The 26606-nt window shown below is 38.4% G+C and overlaps 1 protein-coding gene across 2 annotated transcripts; it reads right to left on the bottom strand.

Annotated features, from left to right (window-relative positions):
* Positions 1–1441: 1441 nt before the first annotated feature.
* On the bottom strand, positions 1442–26076 carry LOC134797154 (cilia- and flagella-associated protein 61-like). 2 transcript variants are annotated; one of them, XM_063769403.1, is made up of 29 exons: positions 25868–26076; positions 21050–21184; positions 20438–20595; positions 20007–20148; positions 19678–19813; positions 16445–16605; positions 16098–16164; positions 15677–15808; positions 14441–14616; positions 14212–14288; positions 13957–14083; positions 13631–13742; positions 13316–13386; positions 12692–12868; positions 11879–12104; positions 11459–11577; positions 10950–11078; positions 10523–10717; positions 9815–9943; positions 7840–8006; positions 7293–7447; positions 6372–6570; positions 5772–5941; positions 5392–5564; positions 4421–4592; positions 3892–4062; positions 2852–2962; positions 2680–2745; positions 1442–1678 (listed from the first exon to the last, which is right to left on the bottom strand). In XM_063769403.1, exons 1-29 carry the CDS (start codon positions 26011–26013, stop codon positions 1463–1465), a joined length of 4215 nt encoding a protein of 1404 aa, XP_063625473.1. In that variant the 5' UTR covers positions 26014–26076; the 3' UTR covers positions 1442–1462. The 2 variants fall into 2 exon arrangements, with proteins under 2 accessions (XP_063625473.1, XP_063625474.1); XM_063769404.1 differs by lacking the exons at positions 1442–1678; positions 2680–2745; positions 2852–2962; positions 3892–4062 and having other exon boundaries at positions 4481–4592; positions 5475–5564.
* Between the last annotated feature and the right edge of the window lie 530 nt (positions 26077–26606).

Here is a 26606-nt window from a genome sequence, read left to right on the forward strand (position 1 = left end):
CTCCCAAGTCTCGAACCATAATAAAGCAGAGCCCCGAAGGGCCTTACCGGCTTTGGCGGTTTGCTGAATGCTGCTCCATTTCATTTCAGCACCAAGCTTCTCGATTGATCTGCACCATGCTTCTGCTCCGTTGTCGTTCTTTTCGGGGTCGTACAGCGGCAGTGCGACATCATCGTGCCGCTGATTTGATGTCACTGCGTCGCGAATAGCTTTTACAAGCGATTCCAGAATTGGAGTTGGCTCCATGGCTTGTAAACATAGGAAAAAAGAAAAAAGAAATTAGGGGCGTGGTCTTAGGTATTTCTCTTTTTATCCATCCCACTTCTGATGATAGAAAAATAGGATAGATCTGTGTAAATTATATTTAAGACTTTTAAATCAAATAAAGTAAAAGTAAGCTATTTTATTATATTCATTGCAAACAATGTATCTAGGGTCATTTAATTACGCTGTTAAATAAGAATATGACAATAGATTTAGAATAAAAAGAAAACAATACTTGGAATAAAACACATTTATTATATTACTCACATTATATTCTGACACCGCCAAGATAAAATCCAGGACACCACTTATTAAATAAAATCAGCTTCTTCAAAGTATCACGATGCGACCACGATGGTAAAATAATAGACTGAAGGTGTGGAGTTTAGCCGTCCAGACTTCCGTCGCTAGCTAAAGTCAGAGCGAGAATCCCCTTCCACTGGGTGGACAGCCCTTTTTATGCTAAAATCCCCACCTTCATTCGTACTAAGTTTGTACAAGACAATTAAGACAACTTCCGGTTAGCAATATCAAATTAATTTACTTATAAACTACTGTAATAATAACTATTCATAATGTCAGATAATTAATTTAAGATTTATCTAAGTGTTATTTATAATTTATTACATCACAACTTTATTATTAACTAAAATATACAAAGTGTACTTCCGGTTATCAAAATTAATTCACTATACGTTTAAGTACTTTTTATTAATATTCGTAATGCCTAATAATTAGTTAAAATTATATCTAGGTCTCTTTTGTTATTAATTATCTAACACGGGCATCCCTGGTACCAAAGAGTATACCTATAGTTCGTTTTTTTTAGCATTAGAAAGAACTTGAAAGAAGGTAAGCGATCTTGACATGTCTTTTAATTGAAAAACGCTTTTTAAAAATCAGTTACTATTACTTATGAAAGCAAAAGAATATAAATGATCGTATTAGATTGATAATTGTTACATATTTGCCGTTAATTTATTTTTAAAATGTGTTTTTCCATTAAAAGACACATCAAGATTGTTTACCTTATTTCTAATGCTAAAAAAAGAACTATAGTATTATAATTTATCCTGAATATTTCGTTTTTTTAAGTACCTATTTAGATATTTAGAGTGATAACATTTTTCCAAATCAGGTAATATGAAGAAAATACAGTTTTTATTCTAATTAATTTATTTCCATGTTTCCAACCAATTTATTCATCTTTAAAGAAACGCGATGTAACTTTCTTTTCCTTCATCTTAAACTCGTCGAAGGCAGGGTGGTGGCCGATATCGTGTTGGAAGTCGGGCTTCTGCCAGGGCTGGTAGTACATGGGCAGTAGCAGGTCGTTCTGAGATACCCACTCGAGGACGTACGCCGCAATGGCTTCCACGTGCGGAGACTTCTCGAACTTTGAGCGGATAGCCGACTGCAAGTTATGAGTTATTTGTAATCAGGAGAGTAACTAAGGATTTAGAAGTACAGATGTAGTACATAATTATTTTCCTTCGTATTTTAACGGAATCGTACGAACGTGTCTTGCTATTTCAGGCAGTCTCGGTACACAAACTACAGAGGTTGACTGAAGTAGCATGACAAATACGAACGTTTCCGAGAAAATACGATGGAAAACAATTATGCACTACATCTGTCTGTATCTACATACCTACGTACTAAGAAACTGCATATGCGTCGTTGGTCGGGTAAGCTGCCGTGTGCTTAGATGGGTCATTCTCTGAGAATATTTCTGCGGTTGAGTCTAATTGCCACGACTCGTTTCGTAGATTATGTATGAAAATATATGGGTCGCGGCAATTAGAACGCTGACATATTTTTTGAGAATCACCCAGATCTAGATGTCCTTGGGTCAAACAGATCACTGTGTTATGTCTTTCCTGTAGACATACACGAGAGTTAAGGGCTATAAAAGTTAATTTTCTTATTTAACCCTTATCCACGTGAAAAGGTCCTCCTTTTATTTAGAGAACTATGATAAAATCATTGCTTACATGCCCACAAGCTGTTAACTATTGCCCACAGGAGAGAAAAATGTACTGTTCGCGATAACACACTAGTTTTCTCTCCTGCGGGCAATAGTTAACAGCTTGTGGGCATGTAAGTAATGATTTTATCATAGTTCTGTAAATAAAAGGAGGACCTTTTCACGTGGATAAGGGTTAAATAAGAAAATTAACCTTTATAGCCCTTAACTTTCGTGTATGTCTACAGGAAAGACATAACACAGTGATCTGTTTGACCCCCTTAAGTGTCTCTACTGTTACTAATAACAACAACAACAAAAAAGTTATATACCTACCTACAAATGAACAAAATACAGTGTCATATTATACTCGAATTGAGAGTTAAATCTAAAACATAAGAAAAACAGATCAGACGGCTAGCTGTTCCGGAAATTATTGCAATACTCACTGTCTTCTTGTATTTTTCGTTGGCCTCCGTCAATGCTTCGCTCAGGGTTTCCCCATTGGGTTTATCCTGTAAAAAATGACAGGTCAATACGTTCGACCCCACAATTGCCGAAGCCAACAGCAGTAAAAACTAGGTTAAATGAATTACTACAATAACTGAGTATTATAATTACCAGAGGTAAAATTTCCTTGACAACTGCAAACAAGTCGTCAATATGGTCGTGATACAAAAACATGATTCCTGGTGAAATGAAGAAATCGTATAAATTGTCCACTTTCTTAGTCTGCAATAGAAATATTAAGAAGATTAATTCAATAAAATGTAATTTCTTTAGTAGGCTCTGCTTCATTACATTTGGTTAGTTTGCGGTAAAGCATTGTCATGTCATGTATGATTTCTCTGCCTTTATGATTTGGACGTCGGTGCGCCGTTGATTTGAGATGTGTCTAGCTCAGTTTGTTACAAAATTTTACCCTTTCCAAAAGGTCTAGAATTCGAATCTCTCTCGAGGCGGTGTGAATTTGCCCATTTTTTTAAATATTCTTGTGTCTGAATTAAATGGTTACCTGAGGTAAAATATCCCATTGTCGGCGCCCCGCCAATGGTTGTCACCTTTTACCTTACCTTAAGACGAAACAGGAGCTGAGTTTTAAATATTTTAGGTAAATATACCCGTCTCGCTAACGGAAGCGGCACCTAAAAGTAGTGCGATAAGGACAAGGCGAAAAATCCTGCGTAAAAATCTCAAAAATCGAGGTTTCGTACTCCTCTGTTTCCTCCTCCAAAACTAAACCAATCGTAACCAAATTTGGAAATCTAAATGATTATGAAATTATCTGTGTCGGACCGTTTTGCTTTTTTGGCTAATTGATATCAGTTTTGAATGCCACGCCTCTCATTGCGGCATAGTCAATTAGGCCATTTTGGCCATTTTTGAAGGGCTCTAGCGCCTTAAAAAACAAAAATATCAAAAAAAGCAAAACGGTCCGACACAGATATTGACAATATTAATCTGTGTTGAAAAAATCATTGCTCTAGCTTCAAAAACCACGGAGGAAAACGAGGAGTACGTTTGTATGGAGAAATAACCACTCCCGTTGGCTCTTAAGGCAGCAGTGATATCCTACAAAAATAGGTGCCAACGACTGATACGTTAAATCTTGGGGTAGTTTACCCTACTTAAAGAATAACGATGACTTAAGGTTGACTTACAGTGTATTTTATATGAATGTTGTTCAATATTGTTGCAGGTTTTCCAAAAAGAGCCTTGAAGTGTCCGATATAGTATTTTGCAGGGGTCAAACACGTGATGCCATCCACGACAAAGTTTGGGGTCATGTGCAACTTGAAGTACCCCATTTTAAATGTCTCCATTACGAAGCCCTGAAAAAACAATTACAGAGTAACAAAAGTGGTATCTACGAATAAGCTTCTTTCTAACCATATCCTTAGAAGTTACTACCAGTGGCTTGTAAGTGGGTGAGGCAAAGTGCTCCTTGCTCAAGCACTTGGCCCTACCCACTAAACCCACTCCGGCGTTTCATCCTCCTTGCCGTTCGTGAGAGCGCACTGATATCGAGAACATTCCACCACGGCATCCTCCGGCAGCCCAAGCTTATCGCCAGGGCACCCGCACAATGGACGGGGGAATCAGAAAGGCTTGATCCCTCCCCGATGACTGTATGGGGCGGACGCACTTAACGAGCTAAGAGTCAAGGTATGCTAGGCTTTTTATACTTACATTAAAGTCCAAAGACTGTACATAAGGATGTGGTATCTTCATCCCCGGAGCCCGGACCTCCAGGTATTGCAATCCCCCTGGCATCTTGCAGTACCTCGAGTGGGCGTTCCTGTACACCGGTAGCTTGTCGTACTCCTTGTCTGATTGGTACTTTGAATCACGCTTCAAATTACTACAAGGTATCATTAGTTATAAGTAAATAAATATAACCTATAGGCCAATTTTTACACAGATCGACCTAGCAGACCTCAATTAGGCTTGTGTTGTGGGACGATACCTATACACGATGATTTTTAATCGGTGATCAGGAACCAATTTTTCTAATTCAGTCAGCGATGGCGATCACATTTAACTATGAAACCAACCGCGAAATCGCGAAAAAAAAAATAACTCTCTCATAGAAAATATCAACATCGGACCAACTCAAATGTATGAAACAGGCAATTTTTTTTTTGTATATATAGTAAACATTCATAACTCAGGAACAAACATTTGTGATAAACACACAAATGAATGCCCTTACCAGGATACCAGGATTCGAACATTTCGAACCCGGGACCTCCTGCTTCGGAACCCTGCGGTCACTACCGACTAGGCTAGGAGGCCGGCCAACCATCAACTGTTGACCGAGGTTGTAAAACTTCTTATTCACAGTTTGTCGTAGTAAGAGAAAGAGGCAATCGCATATTATGACTTCTTGTCGCCATTTTTGTTTTCTTCCTAATAAAGCTGCCGCCTACCGGCAGCTATTAAACACGCTTTATTGACAACTACCAATAAGGTTATTGGGGTTGGTGACTGTGGCAGTTGACTGTAAATGCCCCAATTTTGCCACAAAGTAGAAACTAATTTTCTGGAGCATGCGTTATAAGGTTGTATAATATGAACTGTATTGCTGTGGCTTTAAGCACTTAGTTACATTATCAATCACATTATGCACAGAATGTGATAACTCTGCAGTGATACTTAACGATTTATAACTGTAGAAGGACTCCCCAGCATTTTCAGCAAATATTCTTGCAGTACTCGGGTAAATAGTAGAATCAAAACTAACGCTCTTCACAGAGGTCTGCATCGATTTTCTACAATTAGGTTTGTTCTCTGAGAACAACGGATCCAGCTGGTTTCTGATTTGTATTCCAAGCTAAAACAAACACATTTTTAACTGCAATCTTTTGGTACTGAAAGTAGTTATCTACATCTAAGTCGGTAATCTGAGGACAGACATAGGGAAACTACTCCATAGCTTCGTAAGTCCCAAGTCATTTTTTGCGTGTTTGAATTGGGAACTTTCTTTTTTTCTATAAAAGTTCAAAATTCGAATTTAATTTGTACTTGTTGGCGACTGTACCTTTTCACCGACTTCATAAGAATCGTAATATTGATGGTTCCTCATCTCAGCGAAGTAGCGTGCGCTGTACCGCGTGGCTGGACCGGCGGCGTAGATCGAGTGGTTATTGGTGCGGCACTCGTGGTCGATCAGTATACCCTCGTCATACACTAAGCTGCTCTTATGGATTGCTAGTTGAATATAAAAAAATGATTAAAGTATCAATTAGGGCACTCAGCAGCGTTTTTTTCGACATGGACATGGGAAGATGCGAAAAATCTAGAGGATAGTGGTGGGCCTTAGCTATCTATTGAGGCGAAGTATCGCTGTTCAGTTAAAGTTTTCGATTTAGACCACAAAGTAGCAAAAGCTTTTGAGCGCGCAAAGGTGCATGTGTGAAGTGTAAGCACCAGCACTCAAGTTCTCAATTTCTCACTCCAATTATCTCACATTTAGGCCACAAGCTAGCAAACGCGTACATTATGTGTGTCAGTAAAAAAGCTAATACGTCATTTGTTTCTTTTAAAATGGCTTCGGACTAGCGGGCGGTCTATGATCACTGTGTCATCCTGTCCTGTGTAATAATCATTGAAATCCAGTATCTGTTACATTTTATTTTACCTTGGAAGGCATCGGCATCGATGCCTCGTGTCCCATAATAAAATAGCGCAGCACATTGCAGCTCAACCATTTGGAAGTGCGATAGGAAGCTCACGTGGGTGACCACGTTGCGATCGTTGGTCTTCCAAAACTGGAAGTAGTACGAGCGCAACACTTTTATGCCGAGCTCTTCGAAGACTTCTGAGATCGTTTGGTCAACCTATAAGATGAGACATAATGTAAAGAAGAGAGTATTTCTTAGTTACCAAGTTACCTTTAGATTGATGGATGCAGTGTGGTTTGTACCCTCGACGACGCACTATCATATGGGTAGTTATAAAGTTTGTTAATTAAAAATTAAATCTTCGAAAGATTAATCATCATCATCTTCCTCACGTAACTCACGTTATGCCGGCATTTGTGCCACAGCTCTCGAGAGCCTGGGGTCCGCTTGGCAACTAATCCCGAGAATTGGCGTAAGCACTAGTTTTTACGAAAGTGACTGCCATCTGACCTTCGAACCTAGAGTGTAAACTAGGCCTTATTGGGATTGGGTTTCCTCACGATTTTTTCCTTCACCGAAAAGCAGAATGGTGAATATCAAATGATATTTCGTACATAAGTTCCAAAAAAATCATTGGTATATACGAGCCGGGGCTTGAACCCGCAACCTCCGGATTGAAAGTCGCACGCTTTTACCGCTAGGCCACCAGCGCTCTTCGGTAGATTCATATTAAATTAAATATTCCTCATATCAACCAAGTCAGACAGAGGAGACATAAAGTCTCCTCAAGAAATTTACACATTCATTGATTTCTTGCTGTCCTTGTCTAATGTAGAGTTTCACAATCATCACGAGATCGTCATTAACATTTTTCAATGTAATTTTTTAGACCCATTCAATGACAGACCCACTCTGTAGAACGAAGTTTGGTGACTTACATAAACGTTATTAAATATGGGAACTCTGGTCTTCCGCGGGTTTTCGGACGGAAATGAATCCACAAATACGATTTTTTTGCTTGGAATATTCATTTCTTTCAGCGCAGCTATGCAGCAGTACACTTCCAGAGACGATCCGTACACTATTACTTTATCTAAAAACAGACAATAAGTACATTATTCATTTCGTTGTTTCCTTGATTCAGATTCAGATCATTTATTAATAAGTATAAAATATTTAGAAGTCACATAAAAAGGTATATATATATATATATAGGTACCTATACAGTTCATAAAATAATATCTGGTGATTCCACAGGAAAGTTTTTTGCTACTAAAAACTGATGATAATTAACCTTTTCGCCGCCATAGACTTGATATAAAGTCAGTATATTTCGTGCCTCACACGCCACGAATTGATATGTTACCTACCTATACGGGTTGTTTACTAAACGTGCAATTTTTGACACGACGCTGATGACACTATATTATTTCATTGACGTGGCGGCGAAAAGGTTAAGATGCTTCAGTTAGGTAATATCTTTACCTTTGTTATTCATATAAGTTAAGTTATGGATCTGCCGTAGCACCCTGGTCGCGTCAGAGATTGTGTTGATGATGAACACGTTCGGGGGTGTGTCGTAGCTGGTCTCGATCTGTGGCTCCCGAAGAGATGGGACGTCCAGACGTGTGTACGATGGGGTCATTCCTTGTCTACATGTTGAATGATTGTGAATCAATTATTTCCATGTCAAAGTACGAACCCCGGCTACAAATGCTTAGTTAACAAAATATATACAATCTAAAAACTCCTATTTCACCATTCCGATTTGACTTTTAATTAATTCATATAATACTGATCCTCATTTCTACCGATTCTCATGTCTATGAATGAACACGTCGGCGTAGAAAAAGTGGGGCCGTAAACGCGTAATACTGAAGCTTAGATATAATTATGTATCATTAAGTATTGGTATGAAAAAAAATAGCATGGTGACCTCGCCTTTCCGAAGCACCTAATCAATTAAGTCCATGGCTAGTTCATCTTGCTGTGATTTATGTGACAAGTTTAGAACCTCAGAGGTTTGTTCACTAAACTGTAGAAATAAAAGTAAACGGTAAGCACTACAGATCACAGCCACAATTAACAACAATAGGCGTGCCACAGGGATCGTCTTTAGGGAACACCTTATTTTCCTTATTTCTAAATGACATTGATAAACTTGACATAGACGGAGAAATTATATTATACGCAGATGACACGACAATTATTGTAAATGATGAATGTGATGACAAATTAACTAATAAAATAAGCATGATCCTACAGAAACTGGAGTGGTGGTTTAGAATTAATGGACTTAAACTAAACTCTGAAAAGACAAATATAATGAAATTTAACACTCGTCAAACTGACGCTAATAAAATAAATATACCTTTATCAAACGGCACAATCATTGACAGTGTACAGCATGTGAAACTACTTGGTTTCAACTTAGATCCAACATTATCATGGAAATCTCATATAAACTCAGTATGTGGAAAGCTAGCGAAAGGCATATATATCCTTAAACAATTGAAACCCCTCATCTCAAATTATCATCTGAAAGAAGCCTACTTTTCATACATACATTCAATCTTGTCTTATGGGATTATACTGTGGGGAAACTCAACTGACTTTGAACGTGTCTTAAAAATGCAAAAACGAGCTATTCGAATCCTGGCCAATGCAAAATATAATGATACCTGCAGGGAACATTTTAAAAATTTAGAAATATTAACATCTGTATCTACATATATCCTAGAAGTTATAATGTATGTAAGAAATAATCCAAGTGAATTTGAACGTATCGGTGACGTAAGTAAACGACCGACTAGATATCCTGACAACTTAAGACAAAGTAAATGCAGATTACAAATGACAAAAAAGTGTCCCAAAATAATAGGGCAGAAACTTTACAACAAGCTGTCAAAAGTAATAAAAACTGAGACAAATATTAACACTGTTCGTCGCAAAGTTAAACAGCTCCTACTTGACAAGACACTTTATAGCGTTAAAGAATACTTAAATAATAACTATTAATGTACCCATTAGTACCAATAGACTACTTAATTAATTAATTATTATTCAAATTGTATATGTAATTGAAATTGAATTATATTTTTAATGTTTTATTTTTTATTTTTCTGTTTGTAAAATAATGTAAATATTAGTTTAAAATGCGTACCTAGCGTACCTACCTTGACGATCTCACTATGTGTGCATATTTTTGTTTGTATTAATGAAAATTTTGTATTGCTATTGAGAAATAAATAAATCTGAATCTGAATCTGAAACTTGGTCAAGCAAATCATGTCAGTAGAAAAAGGCGCGTATTTCAAATTTTCTATGGGACGATTACCCTTCGCGCCTACATTTTTTAAATTTGCCGCCTTTTTCTACTGCCAAGATTTGCTTGACCAAGTATATATTTATATTTTAGACTTCTACAATATTAAATAAAAGAAATGAAAGAAATACTCACTGAATATCCCTTTCTCTATCTAAAACGGCTTTCAGATAGTCCGGGTGTTGAAACTGCTGGCCGAACATCAGGAAGAGTTTGTCGTAATAATATCGCTGCCCGCTTGCTACTGTTATGTATTTATCCTCCCTGTTTTGATATGAGATATAAACGATTTACTGAACTACATTGTTCACAAAACAATCAATTGTCGTAACGAAAACTGAGCTAAAAGCCTTTGGATAAAACAGATAACCGACGCTCCAGCAAAAACTTTTTTAACAAGCGAAAGTTAAAATGGTATCGCTACGGTTACCTCCAGTAGGAGTAGTAGCCTAAGCAAATTAGAAAAATCTGCGGAAATAATTCGTGTAGTTTTTTTTTATATTTTATCAGCAGGTCGCTTATCTTGCATACTCTAAACTATTTTTTTTATTTATGATGAACAATTACAAAAAAACGACGTTTTCTTAAATCGTCTATTTTTTATCTCTTATTTAATTTTAACAGCCTGTAGCTCCTAAAGTATTAATTGTAGAGTAAAAATAAACATAACCAAATTTGTAGTAAATTTTATGTTAAAACTTTTGTCCGAAGTAATTATAATGCTATTCGTACAGATATTCGAGATATGAGCAAAAATATGAAAAAAGGTACCTTCAACCATATCACACCATGCCCACATAACTAGCCTGTTTTCACAAATCTTGGTACAGCCAAAACTCTTACTTGTTAATTTCCACCATAGTTCCTTGCACCACGTTAACGTAGTAAGTATAGGGCGTGCTCTGAAGATAGTTCTGCGTGGTCGTGCGGTGGTACGGGAACATCATTTCCGCACAAGGATCAGGGTGGCGTACGTACGGCAAACCGTCGGTCGACACGAGCGTCACGCTCGTGAACGTCAGGTACGATGATGCATCACTAAAAAGTACCAATCATTGGCACGGATATTTGTTGAAAATTCAACACTGGTGGTTGCTTGGCTTGTGGATTACTATAGGGTTTTCTAATAGGATACTTTATCCTATCATCTAGGTAAGTACCTACATAGAACAATTCACAATCCAAGAGTAAGACCTAACTAACCTAACTTAAAAACATTTTCTATTTAATCTTTAATTTAGAGTTTTAGAAAAAAAATATTTAAACTTACCTAAACAAAAGTTTGCTTAGAAATCCCATAGCCGTTCTCGATGCTCCGACAACCACGATCCTTGTATCAACATTAAGCCGGGTCACAGTGGTTAATTTCTTGCTCATAAACCACGAACTAAACGCCATGCTGAGGGAAAGAAGAAGAACTAACGACAAGTCTCATCTATGTTATTTTGTCCCCTTTTAGATCAAGAATCCCGAAGCATGGACACGGATAGTACCGGAACGGGAACAGGAACGGACTTAAATTTTGAACTGGGTTGTAGGACTAGGTATAGTAGGGAACTCAAAATATTTTTTACCTAAAACATATTTTTCATGCCGTTATATTTCATTAAAGATTGTTTAGCATTACCGGTAGGACTCATGTCTTGAAAAGCCTAGGATCTATAGAGGCGTCTATTCCAAAAGATTGGCCTAATATTGCCATAGACCGAGACGCGTGGAAGAAAAAGAGAGAGGCCTCAGCAGTGGGACACAACAGGCAAACAAATAAAGGGAACTCACACTTCCTTGGCCATTTTTCCTATTTTCTTCAACTCCGGAACTAAGCTGAAAACGGGATCCCATTGCCTTGGTTTAAGCGGCACCATGGATAAAGCCATAGAGTTAGCTTTGTGTATTACCTAAAACATATTTTTCAAGCCCTTATATTTCATTAAAGATCGTTTAGCATTACCGGTAGGAGTAGGACCCATGTCTTGAAAAAGCTTAGGATCCATAGAGGCGTCTATCCGGAAAATGGAATATCATGCAACTTGCAGAGACTTAGTGTAGTTTTATGCAGCAAGCTAAACATTATGGCGGATCCTTATTCATATCATATAGTAACGAAAGAGTAGTTGTTTCTTCTATATCCACAGTACCATTTAAGCAAAAAAAAGCTGATCGAAGAGATGACCTCTTCAAGTTACGTTAAGAGCTTACCCATTTGTTCCTATACCCAGTAAACCAAATCAGCGAATCAGCTCCTGATAACCTCATAATCTCTCTAAGGAAGAACCGATAGTGGGCTTCGAACACTGGGTAGACCAAGGCAGTCTTAATGTTGGCGAAACCGCCATGCACTCCCTGGCCCGAGTAATGGTATTTCGGAATACGAAAGGCATCGATGTCGTAGCGCGCTTGTAAGAATTTGATTTGTTCTGGAGGCCTGCAAATATTACATAGTTTGAACTAACTATAGTGGCTATAACTACCTACTTATTAGCTTGAGTGTGCTGTTTGTCAGACTCAATAGTGAACTGGGTTCTGATAATTTTGGCTTCTATATTAGCAATAACTGTTGATAGAGGGCCATATAAAACTTTGTCCGATCAGGTTCCCCCTGGTTTTCTCAGCATGGGCCGCGGTAAATCCTAACGTTAATCTAAGCAGAAATTCGATATCCAACTTAGACTCAAATACCTAAATGGATTTCTTAAGAACAATTGATGTAAGTGCTGCAATATAGCCAAGACCTTAAATATGCGTCACGACAGGCCCCGCTTGGCTCATTTGATCCAAAGAACAAACCAAGCTACCTCCTGAGTTAACCCTTGAATACGTAAAGAAGGAGACAGTTATTTTTTAAATACCAGATACTCACGGCAGACCTCAAAGGAGAAGGCGGCACGATCTTGACATCTTTCAGAAAGATTGGCCTAATATTGCCATAGACCGAGACGCGTGGAAGAAAGGGAGGGAGGCCATTGCCCAGCAGTGGGACACAACAGGCTAATAAAAAAAATAGATACTCACTCCAATATTCCGAAGCCCACGACATCAAGTCCACAAACGAAGACGTACGCCTCATGCCGCTGTTTGCCCATGATGCTGTTTTCGACCATCCACATGGCCTCCTTACCATCCAAACTTTGCATCAACCTGGATATCTGAGGAACATCTACCATCTCCGCTTTACGAACCGTCAATTTACTGCAAAGGGAAATTAGTATAAAGGCCGGGAAATGAAGGGATCACCGTTAGTTTTATTTTAGCGCCGTTAAAGGAATGAGCTAAAGGCTAGGCAATTTCTGTTCCGGGCGAAAAATGCGAATTAGTTAAAGATCTACAAATGTGTCGAAGTCCAGCCAAAGGTCCCACTTTGATTGTATCTTTATTCGAATAACCTGTCAATGAGTCCTTATGGCAAGCGACAAAGTGGGACATGTTGCTTAGAAACGACACAAATAGCCTTACATTGAACACGTGGACTACGAGGAGTTAAATTACCTTCCCTGCCTAATAGGCCGGTATTCGTATGAAATTTCATTAGGTACCGAATGACGTCAAAAAAGTATAAATACTTTCCCCCAAAAGTATCATCTCAAATGTATAGCATTTAATAATCCCGCCAAATAAATGATATATGAATATACTAACCCCAATACAGAGCTCCTGTGGGCGATGTACAGTGCATAATCACTGCAAAGTTTATCTTTGCAGGGCACAAACTGAAAGTTAAGACACTGCTTAGTAACAAATATGATGGTCTGCCGCCAACTACCAAAGATCTTTTCCACAGAGATCAGATATGAGCCGCCTGATAAATGTAAATCCATTGGTCAGGATGGTTTTGAACAAATGAAATAATTTGATTTATTAGATCTCGTATAAGAACAAGGAAATGAGTCAACTTAAGATTTGTCAGGGTCAACAGACAATCAAGCTCTACATTTAGATGCACAGGCTTCTTACACAAAAATGTCTCAGCAAAAACATAGACGAACTGGTACAAGGCATTCGGAGCAAGCAGTAGTCGTAGTCTTTCATCAATTCAAACGCTGCCTGCAGCAAATGGTAGCCTTTTCTGGAATTTACAATAGGCTTCTTATTTTTTGTTAGAGTAATGTATATAGACTGTAATATTATAGCTACTTGTAAGCAATTGTAAGTCTGTCTCGAAGAACTCGTCATTCCCATGTCCGCAATATATTTATTTTGTGTGCTTGTTAGTAAAGAGGAATATAATGTTTTTTGTGTCTTGGATTAAATATGATTTGGATTGGGACCACCTGTCTAACCTTTCGTCAATATCATCTCGCAAAGCATACAGCTCAATGCTAAACGCGTTGGGCTCTCCGTGATACTCCGAATCGTCCATTTCGGCATTATTGGCCTGCATGGCCTTTAACAACAATTTTCTTTGTTCTGAAAAACAAAACTGATGTAGGGGTACTAAGAACCAATATGCGTAACGTACCTATACCTACATATTAAGCTAGAACTCATTTCTAATAGTAATTGTTAGGGATTCAAAGAAGTTTTAAAGTACTTACTTTTTAACCTTTTGGAGCTGATTATTGTCGATTGTTTATTTGTTTTGTATCGTTTTATTTGCGCGCGAGAGTCCTGTCTGAAAGTGAGTACATTCAGCAGTAGAAAAAATGGATGCAGATCATTGTATTATTTACATGTAATTCTTAGTTAGAGCGCGTACAGATTAACTGTAAAAATAAAACTTACTGCTATAAATTATACACGAAGAATATAACAAATAGTACGCACTCTTCCAGCCACAGAGAAGAGGAAAACTTGCGCAGCGGAAGCGGAACTTCCGGTACCGCTAGCAGGCTGGAGTCAATGTTGACTATGTCGTAGTCGAATGGGTCCTCTTCCAGTATCACACTGGGGCGGTGAGACATGTTCGTGGCCATAGAAGGTGATCGAGATGGAATGTACACCTAAGATTAGACATCACATAAGACAGACATATATTATCTACTCGTATTTCGTAAAGACGGGCCTTATGAGCACCGAGAATGGCGCCAGCACACTGGTGAGCACGTGAACTGTACGTCTGTCCTATGGAACTAGTTGCGACCAATCGCGCGCGTTATGAACTCATTAACCAAACGCGTTGTGCCATTCGAGTGGTGCTGACCAAACGAGAATGTACGGTCAGAATTATATGAACGGGCCTATATTGGACAAAGATTCATTAATTGTTAAAATGTCTAAAGTCTAACAAAAAACCGTTCCCAGAATTTGACTGTTAAAGAAGATGGCGCTGTGCAGTGCCATGTGTTATTGAGTAACTCAATAATTATCAACTTTTGAAAAGAGACGTAGGCACCTACAGCGCCACCTACATTCGTTGGCAAAACCAAAGCACAATTAATCTTATACTTTCCACATCTAGTAGTATAATCAACGAATCTTTGATTTGATGCAATAGAGAGGGAATCCATTAAATTTTTATCCGCACTAACCATGTAATAAATAAAAATATTTAGCTAGTCTGGCAAATTGTCGAGTCACTCTGTAAAGGTACTTCTGGAACGTACAGCACAGCCGGGCGCGACAGTATCTCGCGGCGGAATAGACTACCTACGCGTCCCTCTTTTCTTAACATAGTTAGAAAAAGACGGGTAGTCTGTCTCGCCGCGAGAAACTGTCGCTCCAGACATGTGCAGCTAGGCCTACAGAAACGGATACAGGAGGCGATAGTTGGAATAGGACATAAGTGAATTCGTTTATTAATATATATCTCTCTCTTTTCCTAGCTATCTATCCCACATAGGTGGCGGGGTCAGCTTTCCTGCTTATCCTTCTCCACTTTGCTCTGTCTACGACATCGTCCTCGGATAACTTGCATCGTACTCACTCATGTCCTTTAGCACTACATACTTTCATCTTGTTCTGGGTCTGCGCCTAGATCTTCGACCTGGGATGGAAAGTTGTAGTGCCAAATTTCCTACGTAGTCAGAAGGCCCTTTTTTTTCGTTTATTAATATACATCACCTTATCGCTGTAATCATCAGAATGTTTGTTGAAGAACAACTGATCCATGCTGTGCCTCATGGCTGCGTTCTTTTTGAAGAAAACATGGCTTGAAGTTTTTCGTGGCCTGGCTTTAGATGTTTTGCGTGAAATCTACAAAACAGAGGGTTATTGTAAAAAATCGGACAAGTGCGAATCGGACTCGCCCACTGAGGGTTCCGTACTTTTTAGTATTTGTTGTTATAATAGCGCCAACAGAAGTACATCATCTGTGAAAATTTCAACTGTCTAGCTATCACGATTCATGAGGTACAGCCTGGTAACAGACAGATAGACGGACAGTGGAGTCTTAGTAATAGGGTCCCGTTTTTACTCTTTGGGTACGGATCCCTAAAAACGAAGGTTTGTGGTTCAGTATATTCTGTTTTCCTCAACATCTTACCTTGTTTATGTCAATCAAGTCAGCGACACTATCGAAAGGATTACGTTTTCCAAGCAATATAGGTTCTCTGTGGATAATATAAGATATCAGTTGAAATCTGATCTTAGTTAATACAATTATAATAGTGTTATGGTGTGTTGATTTGTGTGTTATTTACTAACGCAAAAATGATGAATGTACTTAATAAATTGTGGCTAATGCTTTCCATGGGCAACTAAGTACCTCAACATCCAATCCAACTTTTGATCTACGATAAGTGTTTTAGACAAAGGCGGCATTAAATTAAATTTTAAGTAAGAATAGTTAAATATGGTTAGGTAAGTGCAATTGCCTCTACAACAACTAACCCGAATGCGAAAAACGAAGAATTAGCTTTCCACAGCTTTTCTTTCTCTTGCCCTGTCGCCTTCCTCAGGCCGAAGTATGGAGCAAGATCATACGTCTTCGACAGAGTTTGGTAGTCGATTTGTGCGTTGAGACACATCACTCCGACAGCCTCGTCGTCTTGCTAAAAATGCAATTGTCTTTTGAAGGATTTTTATGACAGGACCTCTGTAACCGACTTTCATCAATACAATCCAAACCGACTCGCACAACTATTGTATTCGGAAGCAGGAAGACCCTGACAGCTATCTGGATTGACTTCATTGACTAAAATGAGGTATTCATCAGCGCCTTACTTTTAGTTAGGGAGGGGGCTGTATAAAATCGAATCAGCTTTGAAATCCCTCTAAGGCGCTTGTTTGGGGCATCCACACCACAGTCATTCGTCAAGTAGGATGTAAGGACGAGCCATCCCGGCACGCCAGGCTTCAAACAGATCGAGTGACCAATATGGGTGACAATCCGAGTCCCACGTGGTTTCGCTCCGCTGAGTACCTACCTACTCTACTCAGACTTACGGCTTATGTTGCCAGAGTGAGGTCATTTATCATCTTTTATTATCACTAATCGACGAACTATGCATTCTTGTGGTACACTTTACGGAAAAACTACTGCACTGTTAGGTTTGAAATTTAACATAGTAATTTAAATTCATGTCTAGATGTGTTATCAAACATAAAAATATCATTTTATAAACCTAAAAAAATAAAATAAAGTAATAACACTTTGTATTACTACTAGCGCCATCTGTTGGCAAAATGATGAATTAACATTCGTGCTAATGTTAATTATTTCTTTCTCTAACAGATGACGTTAGTAATAAATAAATAAATAAATATTGGACATTCTTATACAAATTGACTACTTAAGAAGGCTTGTGTTGTGGGTATTCAGACAATACGATACCTATGTGGTGTTTTCAAGTTCAATAATGTCGATGGCGCTTACGCCATTAACAACGATGAATACCAAAGTGGGTACAATTTTGGATTCAACCCACCTCGCTTCACTTGGTTTGATTCCCATTTTAGCAATTAAGTTTTTGTGAATACCTACTAGAACAATCAATCTTGCTGTATATTTATTTACTCGTATGTTTTGTGACGCTGACGATGTGATTATCAGTCATGTTGTGTTAGCAAACTTAAATCGGGTATTTTCAGTTCGAGATACAGTTTTGGCGCCATTCATTTATTACGTAAGACGATTTTGGGGTGGAGGGGGGTCGAACATATCTTATTTATTCTTACAAGGGGGTTGGAGGGGGTTTTCATAGTTCTTAAGTAAGATCACAAAGATGCGATATTTTTTTAAATTTCTATGAAATTATGACGTTTAAAATAATACTTCCACACTCTATGCTATAAAACACGGTGCACAGTTAGCTTAAACTAGCTCATTAAGTACCTTTGTACAGGTACAAATAAACATTCATAAAAATATTTTTTTGAAAATAAATTATATTGGTGGGAGGGGGACGGGGTCAGCCCATTCTTATTATTTCTTACATAGGGCGGGAGGGGGTCAAAAGCTGGCAAAAATTGTCTTACGTAATTAATGAATGGCGCCTTTAGTGTTACTATTGCTTGGAACTGCTAAAATTATAAATAAAGATAAGCATAATTAATACAAACTTCAGTAACTTAGGGCCGATACAGACGGACTACAACCCGACTGCAACTTGTATGGGAACTGCACGCCAATCGAAACGTCGGCGTGCAGTTCAGCAAAATGACCCAGTACCCTGGCAGTACCTAGTGGAACTCAGGTTTGGTGTAACAAAGGCACATTATGGTTTGGTCATCCGACCTTGATGAGCACTTAGGAGAGTAGTACCCAAGATAGAGCCGATGCCGAACCCTGGCAGTACCTAGTGGAGCTCGGGTTTGATGCAACATACATAGACACACGCTGTTTTGGATATCCGACTCGTCATGATGATCACTGCGTAGATCAGTACTTTCAGTACCCAAGATAGCTGATGCTGAACCCTGACAGTGCCTAATGGAGCTCGGGTTTTATACAACATAGGCACACGCTGTTTTGGTCATGCAACTTGTCTTGATGAGAACTTAGGAAAGTAGTACCCAAGATAGAGCTGATGCTGAACCCTGACTGTACCTAGTGGAACTCGATCAGGTTTGATGCAACATAGACACACGCTATTTTGGACATCCGACTCGTCATGATGAGCACTTAGGAGAACAGTACCCAAGATAGAACTCATGCTGAACCCTGGCAGTACCTAGTGGAACTCAGGTTTGTTGCAACATAGGCACACGCTGTTTTGGCCATCCGACTCGTCTTGATGATCACTTAGGAGATTAGTACCCAAGATAGAGCTGATGCTAAACCCCGGCTGTACCTAGTGGAACTCAGGTTTGGTGCAACATAGGCACACGCTGTTTTGGTCATCTGACACGTCTTAATGAGAACTTGGAAGAGCAGTACCCAAGATAGAGCTGATGCTGGACCCTGGCTGTACCTAGTGGAACTGTGTGTGTTAGTTTATGTGCGGAGCAGCGTGATTACCGCCAGTAGGTGTCCAGACGGGATAGTTTTTCGATCAATTGTGTGGAGTGGACGCAAAAATAAATTCAAGAATATTGGCTCGCTGACCCAACATTATGTAGGAAAGCCAGTTGGGTTCCTTACAAAAAGTACTGGGCGACCGTGTAGGATGTAATGCACTTATGAAATTGTATATTACGTGTGGATGATATTGGCAATTTGATTTTGTCGTCTGGACACGTTTTTAAAGGACAAAGTAAAAGCTGTAACAGACAGGCGTACCGGACAGCAACCGGTTCGGTACGTTAAGGATGACTCACGTTAGACCGGGCCGTGTCCCGGCCGGAGCTTCCGGAGCTTACTTTTCTATGACATGACAGGCGATCACGTGATGATTTCCATAGAAAACGATACGCCGGAAGCTCCGGGCCGGACACGGCCCGGTCTAACGTGAGTCATCCTTTAAGGTAGAAAACCTCCGCGAGATCTTACAAAGCTCTGCTTTTTGCTAGTACATAAACAACCTCAACCTGTAACACAAAGCGACTACGCTTTTGACGACAAAAAAGCGCTACCGAGCTACTTATCCCTTTCTTTTGGGTGCTAGTATTAGCCTAAGACAAAGCCAGTATTCTGATTCTCTCTGTCTATGTTTGAAATGAGTCCTCGGCCAAACTATGCATACCTGTGCTACGACGGTTTTCCTTGGGCTCTCTGGATGGCGACCGATGATCTCGCTCACGTAGAAGTCCCCGTATAGCTTCTTCATGCTTGGATGCAGTTTGTCCAGGATCGCCACTATGTCGTCGTTATCTTCTTCACTGATATAATTTAAAATAATTAAAGTATTTTAAGTTTTTTGCCTGTATCAAAATTAAGGCACTATTTCGAAAATTGTTGCGAGCAGAAAAGAAAAATTAGAACCTTAAACCTGTAAAAATATGACTCACTTTCGAGTATACTTATTTCATATTTCATAAGTTACGTTATGTATGGTAGATATAACGTACTTACACAGCAGCACGAACGGCGAGGTCCGGATAGAAGTCATCGCGATACGCCAAGTACAAGTAGAGCCCGGCATCATCGTCTTCTCGCTTCGCGGGTATCCTCTTTACTACATGCTTGCGGAACGGTTTATATCTTGAAAACATATCTGAAAATGTGTAGCTTAATTTCAAACTCGGGTAAGTCCATTCGACCCTCGCAGCAAATATCTACCCTATTACCTTTTCTTAATACCAAAATCGCATAATCTGACAGATGGATTTGGAAGTCAAAGAAAAATCTTGCACACCTCGATCTCTTTTTGTGTACGGTACGGATGAGTCACAACACGGACCGTGCTAGTTGTGTACATGCCCGGTTTTTTCGTCCCATGTCACACTTCCTCAACTCGAAAATACATGGAATTAGTACTAGAACTAGACTTTAAAGGCACATACCCAACGTGCAAGTTGGTGGCGGGATAAGCACAATATGCTGCAGGTATTCGTCATTGCTAAATACAGACGCGAAAGCTTCGTCCGGGAAGAAATCGTTGGCGGATTCGGCGCAACACATCATGTGTACGAATAAAGTGTTGTGGGGAAGCAAATTACGCCTGCAAAAAATTAATAGTTATTTGTTTTACAAGGGGGCAGAGTTGTCGTTTAACCGCTCGTGCTAATATTGATACCCGAGCAAGCGAAAGATCCCAAAATTTGGAATCTTGAGGGTTGCGAGGGTTTCAAAGCACGAGGGTTAAACAAAATTTGCTCCGAGTGAAACACAAAATTTGAATGTAAAATATCAAACAAAATCTAACCAAATCAAATCCAAATGAATGTTATTAAATATTTATCATCCAAAATCATCATTTAAAAGTCAATTCTACCAGCAGACATAAGAAAACAACTCAAAATTCGTATTTGATTACTTTGCCTCGCATGTGAATAGAATGCAACTTTGCTATCAGTTTTTGAAGTGCAAAGTAAGCCTTTCCGAGCTGGTGTGGTGAAAATAATCAATATTTGTTAAACGTTTCCCTGCGAATATCAGTATGAATATGTGCTCACTGAAACATGTTCTTCAGCCAGTATTCCCAGTCGGCTGCCGGCACGCCCGGCACGTTGGGGTGGTCGTGGAGCGCTATAAACCCGATCACTTTCATCTGGTCGTTTATTAGGCATATGGCAAGGGTTGCCAGCTCGCTGAAAGCAGTCATTTAGTTAGCTAAAACCAGGAGTGCGAAAATCCTGACTTCGGGCAAATCGGCTCCGTTCGGCTCAGCATTGCTCCGAGCAATTATTAGGGTTGACACAACTTGACGTTCCTTTGCGCGCACGACCACAGATAAGACAATTACTTGAATTTTGACAACCCTAAATAGCCGAAAGGGATAGTGCCATATATTAGAAAGGGATAGCATGATTCGACCCTGAACCGCTGTCAAACTTCGGTTTTGTAGGAAGTTTCCTTTCTGTACGGTAGTACCACAGATATATAATACTAGTACGCTAGTACTATTACTTATTCTGTGCTAAAACGTTCATGCATGCTTAGACATGCAAGCAAAATAGCTGTGAATTTTACAGAAAGAATGAACGAAGTTGTTCCAGTGACTCCTTTTCCATTTTTGTCACTGTACTAGCTCTGCTCGCGACTTCGTCTGCGTGGAATGATGATTAAAACTATCATGTCCTTTCTCGAGCTTTAATCTATTTTCATGCCAAATTTCAAGCGTTATGTGGTAACAGAGTTACTTTCGTATTTATAGTATTAGCTCAGAAGAAATAATAGTACTAGAGTCTATGATCTTTTATACAAGATGTGTTATACACGTTCCAAAATTGAAGCACTCACCTCGTGTCATGTGTACGAGTTTGTCTCAGTCTGCCTGACGCAAGCGCGAAGGTGTACACCGGTTAATAATTTTCCACAAATAACGTGTATTAAGCAACAAAATGCCGACCTGCGTTATGTTGAAATGCTCAAATTATCCGCGGAAGCGCAAAAAAAATTACGGCGTCACATATCATTGGTAAGTAAAAGCTGAAATAATCCGTTTTTCTTCGGTTTAATCTTGAATTAAATAAACCCAGCCGCCATTTTCGCCGGCTGACAGAAAGAGATAAGTTTATGTTCTTATCAGCGAGAATGACAAGGACGCACCAACTGCGTACATAGATTATCATAGCAGACTCGTCATGGTAAGTTGCATTCATTGTTTGGTGCTTGTCGTACAAATAAGAGAAATATAAATTTCAACTTTAATATTACAGTTTTTTTACTTGAACGCATGTTTTCTTGTAATTAAGTACAACAATTGGCAAATTAAACATTATTATTCGCCATATTATTGTCCGGGTCGCGTCAATTAAATAAATAGGTATATTGCTGTTTATACAAAGATTACTACAAAATTAGTATTTATTGTCAGGCATTTCATTTTCTCACACAATAACAATTATTATAACATAAAATTGTTAGTAAAATAAAGGATTTTGTTGTTATAGAGTTTGCTTTTTGTCATAATGTTTCTTACTTTACTATTGAAGATATTGATTTGACTAGTAGTAAACTTTAATTTAAAAATTCATTCTATATAATTTTATGTCAATTTGGGAAAAAAGGTGTTTGAGAACGTTTCATTACCATTAACCAATTAAACTTAATTGGGTATTTCAATAGTCTCAATGTGTACAATTATTATTCTATTAAAAAAAACATACCTAACAAAAGTAACAATGATAAGTATAATATAATATCTTTTATTTACATAAGGGTCATTCCACCGTTTCGGGTGTTACACTTGAACTCTTAAAATAAGGTTTTATTCGATATTGTAACAGGAACTAGGAGGTTATAACTATTGATTCATCTACTACTTTGATAATATTTTCTTTTCCTGTACACACATAATTAAAGTATAAGAGCAATAACGAGAGAATCACTAAAAAGTAGCTGTTTCGGGCGTTACAGGAATTGGTCTATACCTTCTGACCATCAGTACCAAAATGCATAATTTAGCGAATTTTGTCAAGTAACCTCCAGTTTTATTTATGTCAAGTAATAATAGTTAGTATAGTCTACTGAAACACTGAAGTAACACTTAGTATCACTTTTCAATTAATTTTAATAAAATAAATTACCTGTTTCGGGTGTTACTCATGGTTCGTTTCGGGTGTTACGAGTACGAAATTAAGACAGATTTATACGAAATTATGGCTCATTTTATTGAAATTATTGTCTTTTTAATAAATTCGATTAAAAACATAAGTAATAAATGCTGAATTATTATAAAATACATTAATCTTAACAATAAAAACTGTTTCTCGAAGATATCATAATTATTTTTCTTTCGATGCGAATATTACCGAAAATATTCACTTAATCAAAAAATGGTTGATGGTGTAACCTATTCATTTTGAAAGATCTATCCAACGACACCCCACATCACAGGATTAAAGTCGCAAAAAAATTAAAAATATTTTGTACAGGAGCAAACCTAAAAAAAAATTCTTTTTGTAGTTTTTGTGTTACTACTTTGTCGCCATGATTGATTTATGTATCCATGCCGGGGAATGACAGGCGGACGATCAACACGTTTCGGGTGTTACACAACTTCAAACTTTAAAACATACGACTAAAGCAGACGTTAAAACAACAACTATTACACATTTGCATAGGTTCACATCATAGCCTTTCTTTGGCAAAACATGTTTGGCTATAGTTAATTACGGGAAAAGTTACACATACTTTTATCTCTTTTTCGTTTCGGGTGTTACTTTGAGACCACAGTCTAGAATACTCTTCTAAAAACCGATTAATCCATGCTTTTTAATATTTTTAAAGACAAATTATAAAATTACGATATTTTACCTGAAATAACTGCGGGAAATTTGTAACAGTTTACAGTTACTTTCTTTTTAATTAGTCTTGCCAATATCGCTGTATAAAATTAGTTTTACGCCTATCATTTAAACGTTGCGATCAAGTACATGAAAAACATGTAAAAATAGATTTTTTCCGGTTTTTTTTTCTGACATGAAGGTTTGGTATGTTTTCTATGGAAATAGGTTAGTGTTGACTTCTTAAACTATTTTTCATTTTTGAACCCTTGGTAGCGTTTATTATGGAATGACCCATAACTAAATGTGAAAACTTTTTACTTCGGTAGCGAGTACATTACCACATATAACTCACTGAAATGATTTGCACCTTCTGTCAAACATCTTATTCTTTGATATTTATTTTTCTTAAAAGTTTCACGCTTCGCGCCATATTCACTGTTTGCCATCGTGTTATGGTGGTATCACTGATTTACCAAATTCACGCGCAAGTGACAAACACTAGCCGTCTCTTTTTTACTTAGGTATTCTTTTAATTGTGCCGTCTCTTTTACGCATTTGCGTATGAAGTTGTAAACAAATTGTAACTAATGCTGCCGTGACGTTGGCAGCATTGGTTGGCATCATTTTTTTCGCTTGATATGTTAGTATATGGCATATCTAATATAAAATATCATAGACTAGAGTAGGTACAGAAGACTCGCTCTCTAACAAAACGCGTCTGTTACGATCAGCACAGATATGGCCGCTAGGTGGCGACAGCGCCACGCTCGGCTTATGGTTTTCCCCAAAATTGGGGCGGAACGGATGTACTTTTAACTACCTGTAGCAAAGCGACGAAATCGCGGAGTGAGCCACGCGGTATTAGTAGGGATATAGAAAATATTCAGATTTCCACCTTTTACATACAATCTTTTTGTAGTTATCATTGACACTTAGCGGACATGTTCTCATTGTAATGGGGACTTTATTCTATTCTTGTTACGGTAGAAAATACCCCTTACGCCGCGTGGTCCGATCGCCTTGTTCGATCAATCGGACTACGAATATTTTTTTTTCCCGTTGGCTCGATCGATCGGGCAGTAAGGACTTCTTAAAGTCTTGTAGTCCTACTATCGGACTAACAGGATTTTAAAAGTTCATCTAGCCCGATTTATCGAACCACAAGGCTGTTTTATTTTCCTGTTGGATCGGTTGATCGGACATATTTTTATCGAAACTGTTAGAGAAGTCTAGTGAATGATTCCTTCATAGAGGTTATCTCATCTTAGCTCATTAAGTACTAACTAGAAACTGGCACGAGATAAACTTTCTTATATTGTCTCCGATATGTTGGGTTCAAAAATGTCAATGTCTAATGTCTAATTTATTAATCTATTGATATTGAAAATGGAGGAAATTATGGATCACGGAAAAAATTATTACGTACGTCGTAAAGGTGGTTGCGTCCCTATCGCTTGAATAAGAGACAGACATACAAAGACAGTAATTTTCGATCGACCGTCATTTGTGTGGTACCAATAATGTTACTATGACATAGTCCTACTGTGGTCTAGGGTTCCAAAATGGTTGACTGTACTGTAAAACGTTGTAAGCTACAGGTTCGTAACGTAATTCCGAACTCGTGTGGATTAAAATTAAATCGCCACAATACGAATTGTCTATCGTACTCGTATCGTAAATAACACAAAATAACCATAAAGGTGTCGGTCGAACCACCAGGAAAATTGAAATTTGTGTAATCGAAATAAGAGGATTTTACAAAGTCTCGTGGTTCGATAAATCGGGCTAGATGAACTTTTAAAATCCTGTTAGTCCGATAGTAGGACTACAAGACTTTGAGAAGTCCTTACTGCCCGATCGATCGAGCCAACGGGAAAAAAAAATATTCGTAGTCCGATTGATCGAACAAGGCGATCGGACCACGCGGCGTAAGGGGAAAATACTTGGATTCAAATTATTTGTAAATCTGTAAGAGGTCAAGTAAATTGGGGAAATCCAGCCTACGATTATTACGTGTTTGGCACGATATATACTACTTACATGAGTGCACCAATATCCACCTCTCCGAATATAGCTTTGGTGTGTTCCTTATCCATGAACAAATCAATCTCATGTTTATCCAAATCTATGGCCCTTCTGAACTTTCTACCACCAGGTTCCACGTTGAAATCAAAGAAAATCGACATGATTACCCTTAACCAGTGACAACTGAACTAGCAGGCTATGGACATCAAATAAAACACTTGTTGGTTTTAACTAAGACAATATATTACAAATTTAAAGCTACACAAGGCCCGGATAGTCTGCCGGAATCCTTTGATACAGCTAAGTATGGCTTGCGGCAGATATATTGCATCGGCCTTAACAACAACCTTTAAACGTATGTCCTGTACACATCGAATACTGAATAATATTAAGTACGCTACAACCATAATTATGAAGAAGCAACACCTTAATATGAAGAAGCAACACCTTTTAGCTGCTCTTACTGTAACGAGACTTCAAATTATCGATCAATTCCAGTTGATCGCAACTGATCATAATGGCATAACCATATTGAAATAATTGAACATGATATCCACGCATAATAATGGGGTTGGCAACTGTCAAAGGTTTGCCTAGATGGCGCCATCATAGCTTGCCCCTTTTTCTATGAGATTTGGTTTAAAGAGCTGGCATCCAGGGTATTAAAAAAACAAAAATTTGACACAATTCTAGGGATTGACGGGGCAAGCTATGATGGCGCCATCTGCTAAAAACTTCCACCGGCCAACCCCAT

This window comes from Cydia splendana, chromosome 14 (assembly GCF_910591565.1).
Source record: "Cydia splendana chromosome 14, ilCydSple1.2, whole genome shotgun sequence".
Classification (NCBI taxonomy): domain Eukaryota; kingdom Metazoa; phylum Arthropoda; class Insecta; order Lepidoptera; family Tortricidae; genus Cydia; species Cydia splendana.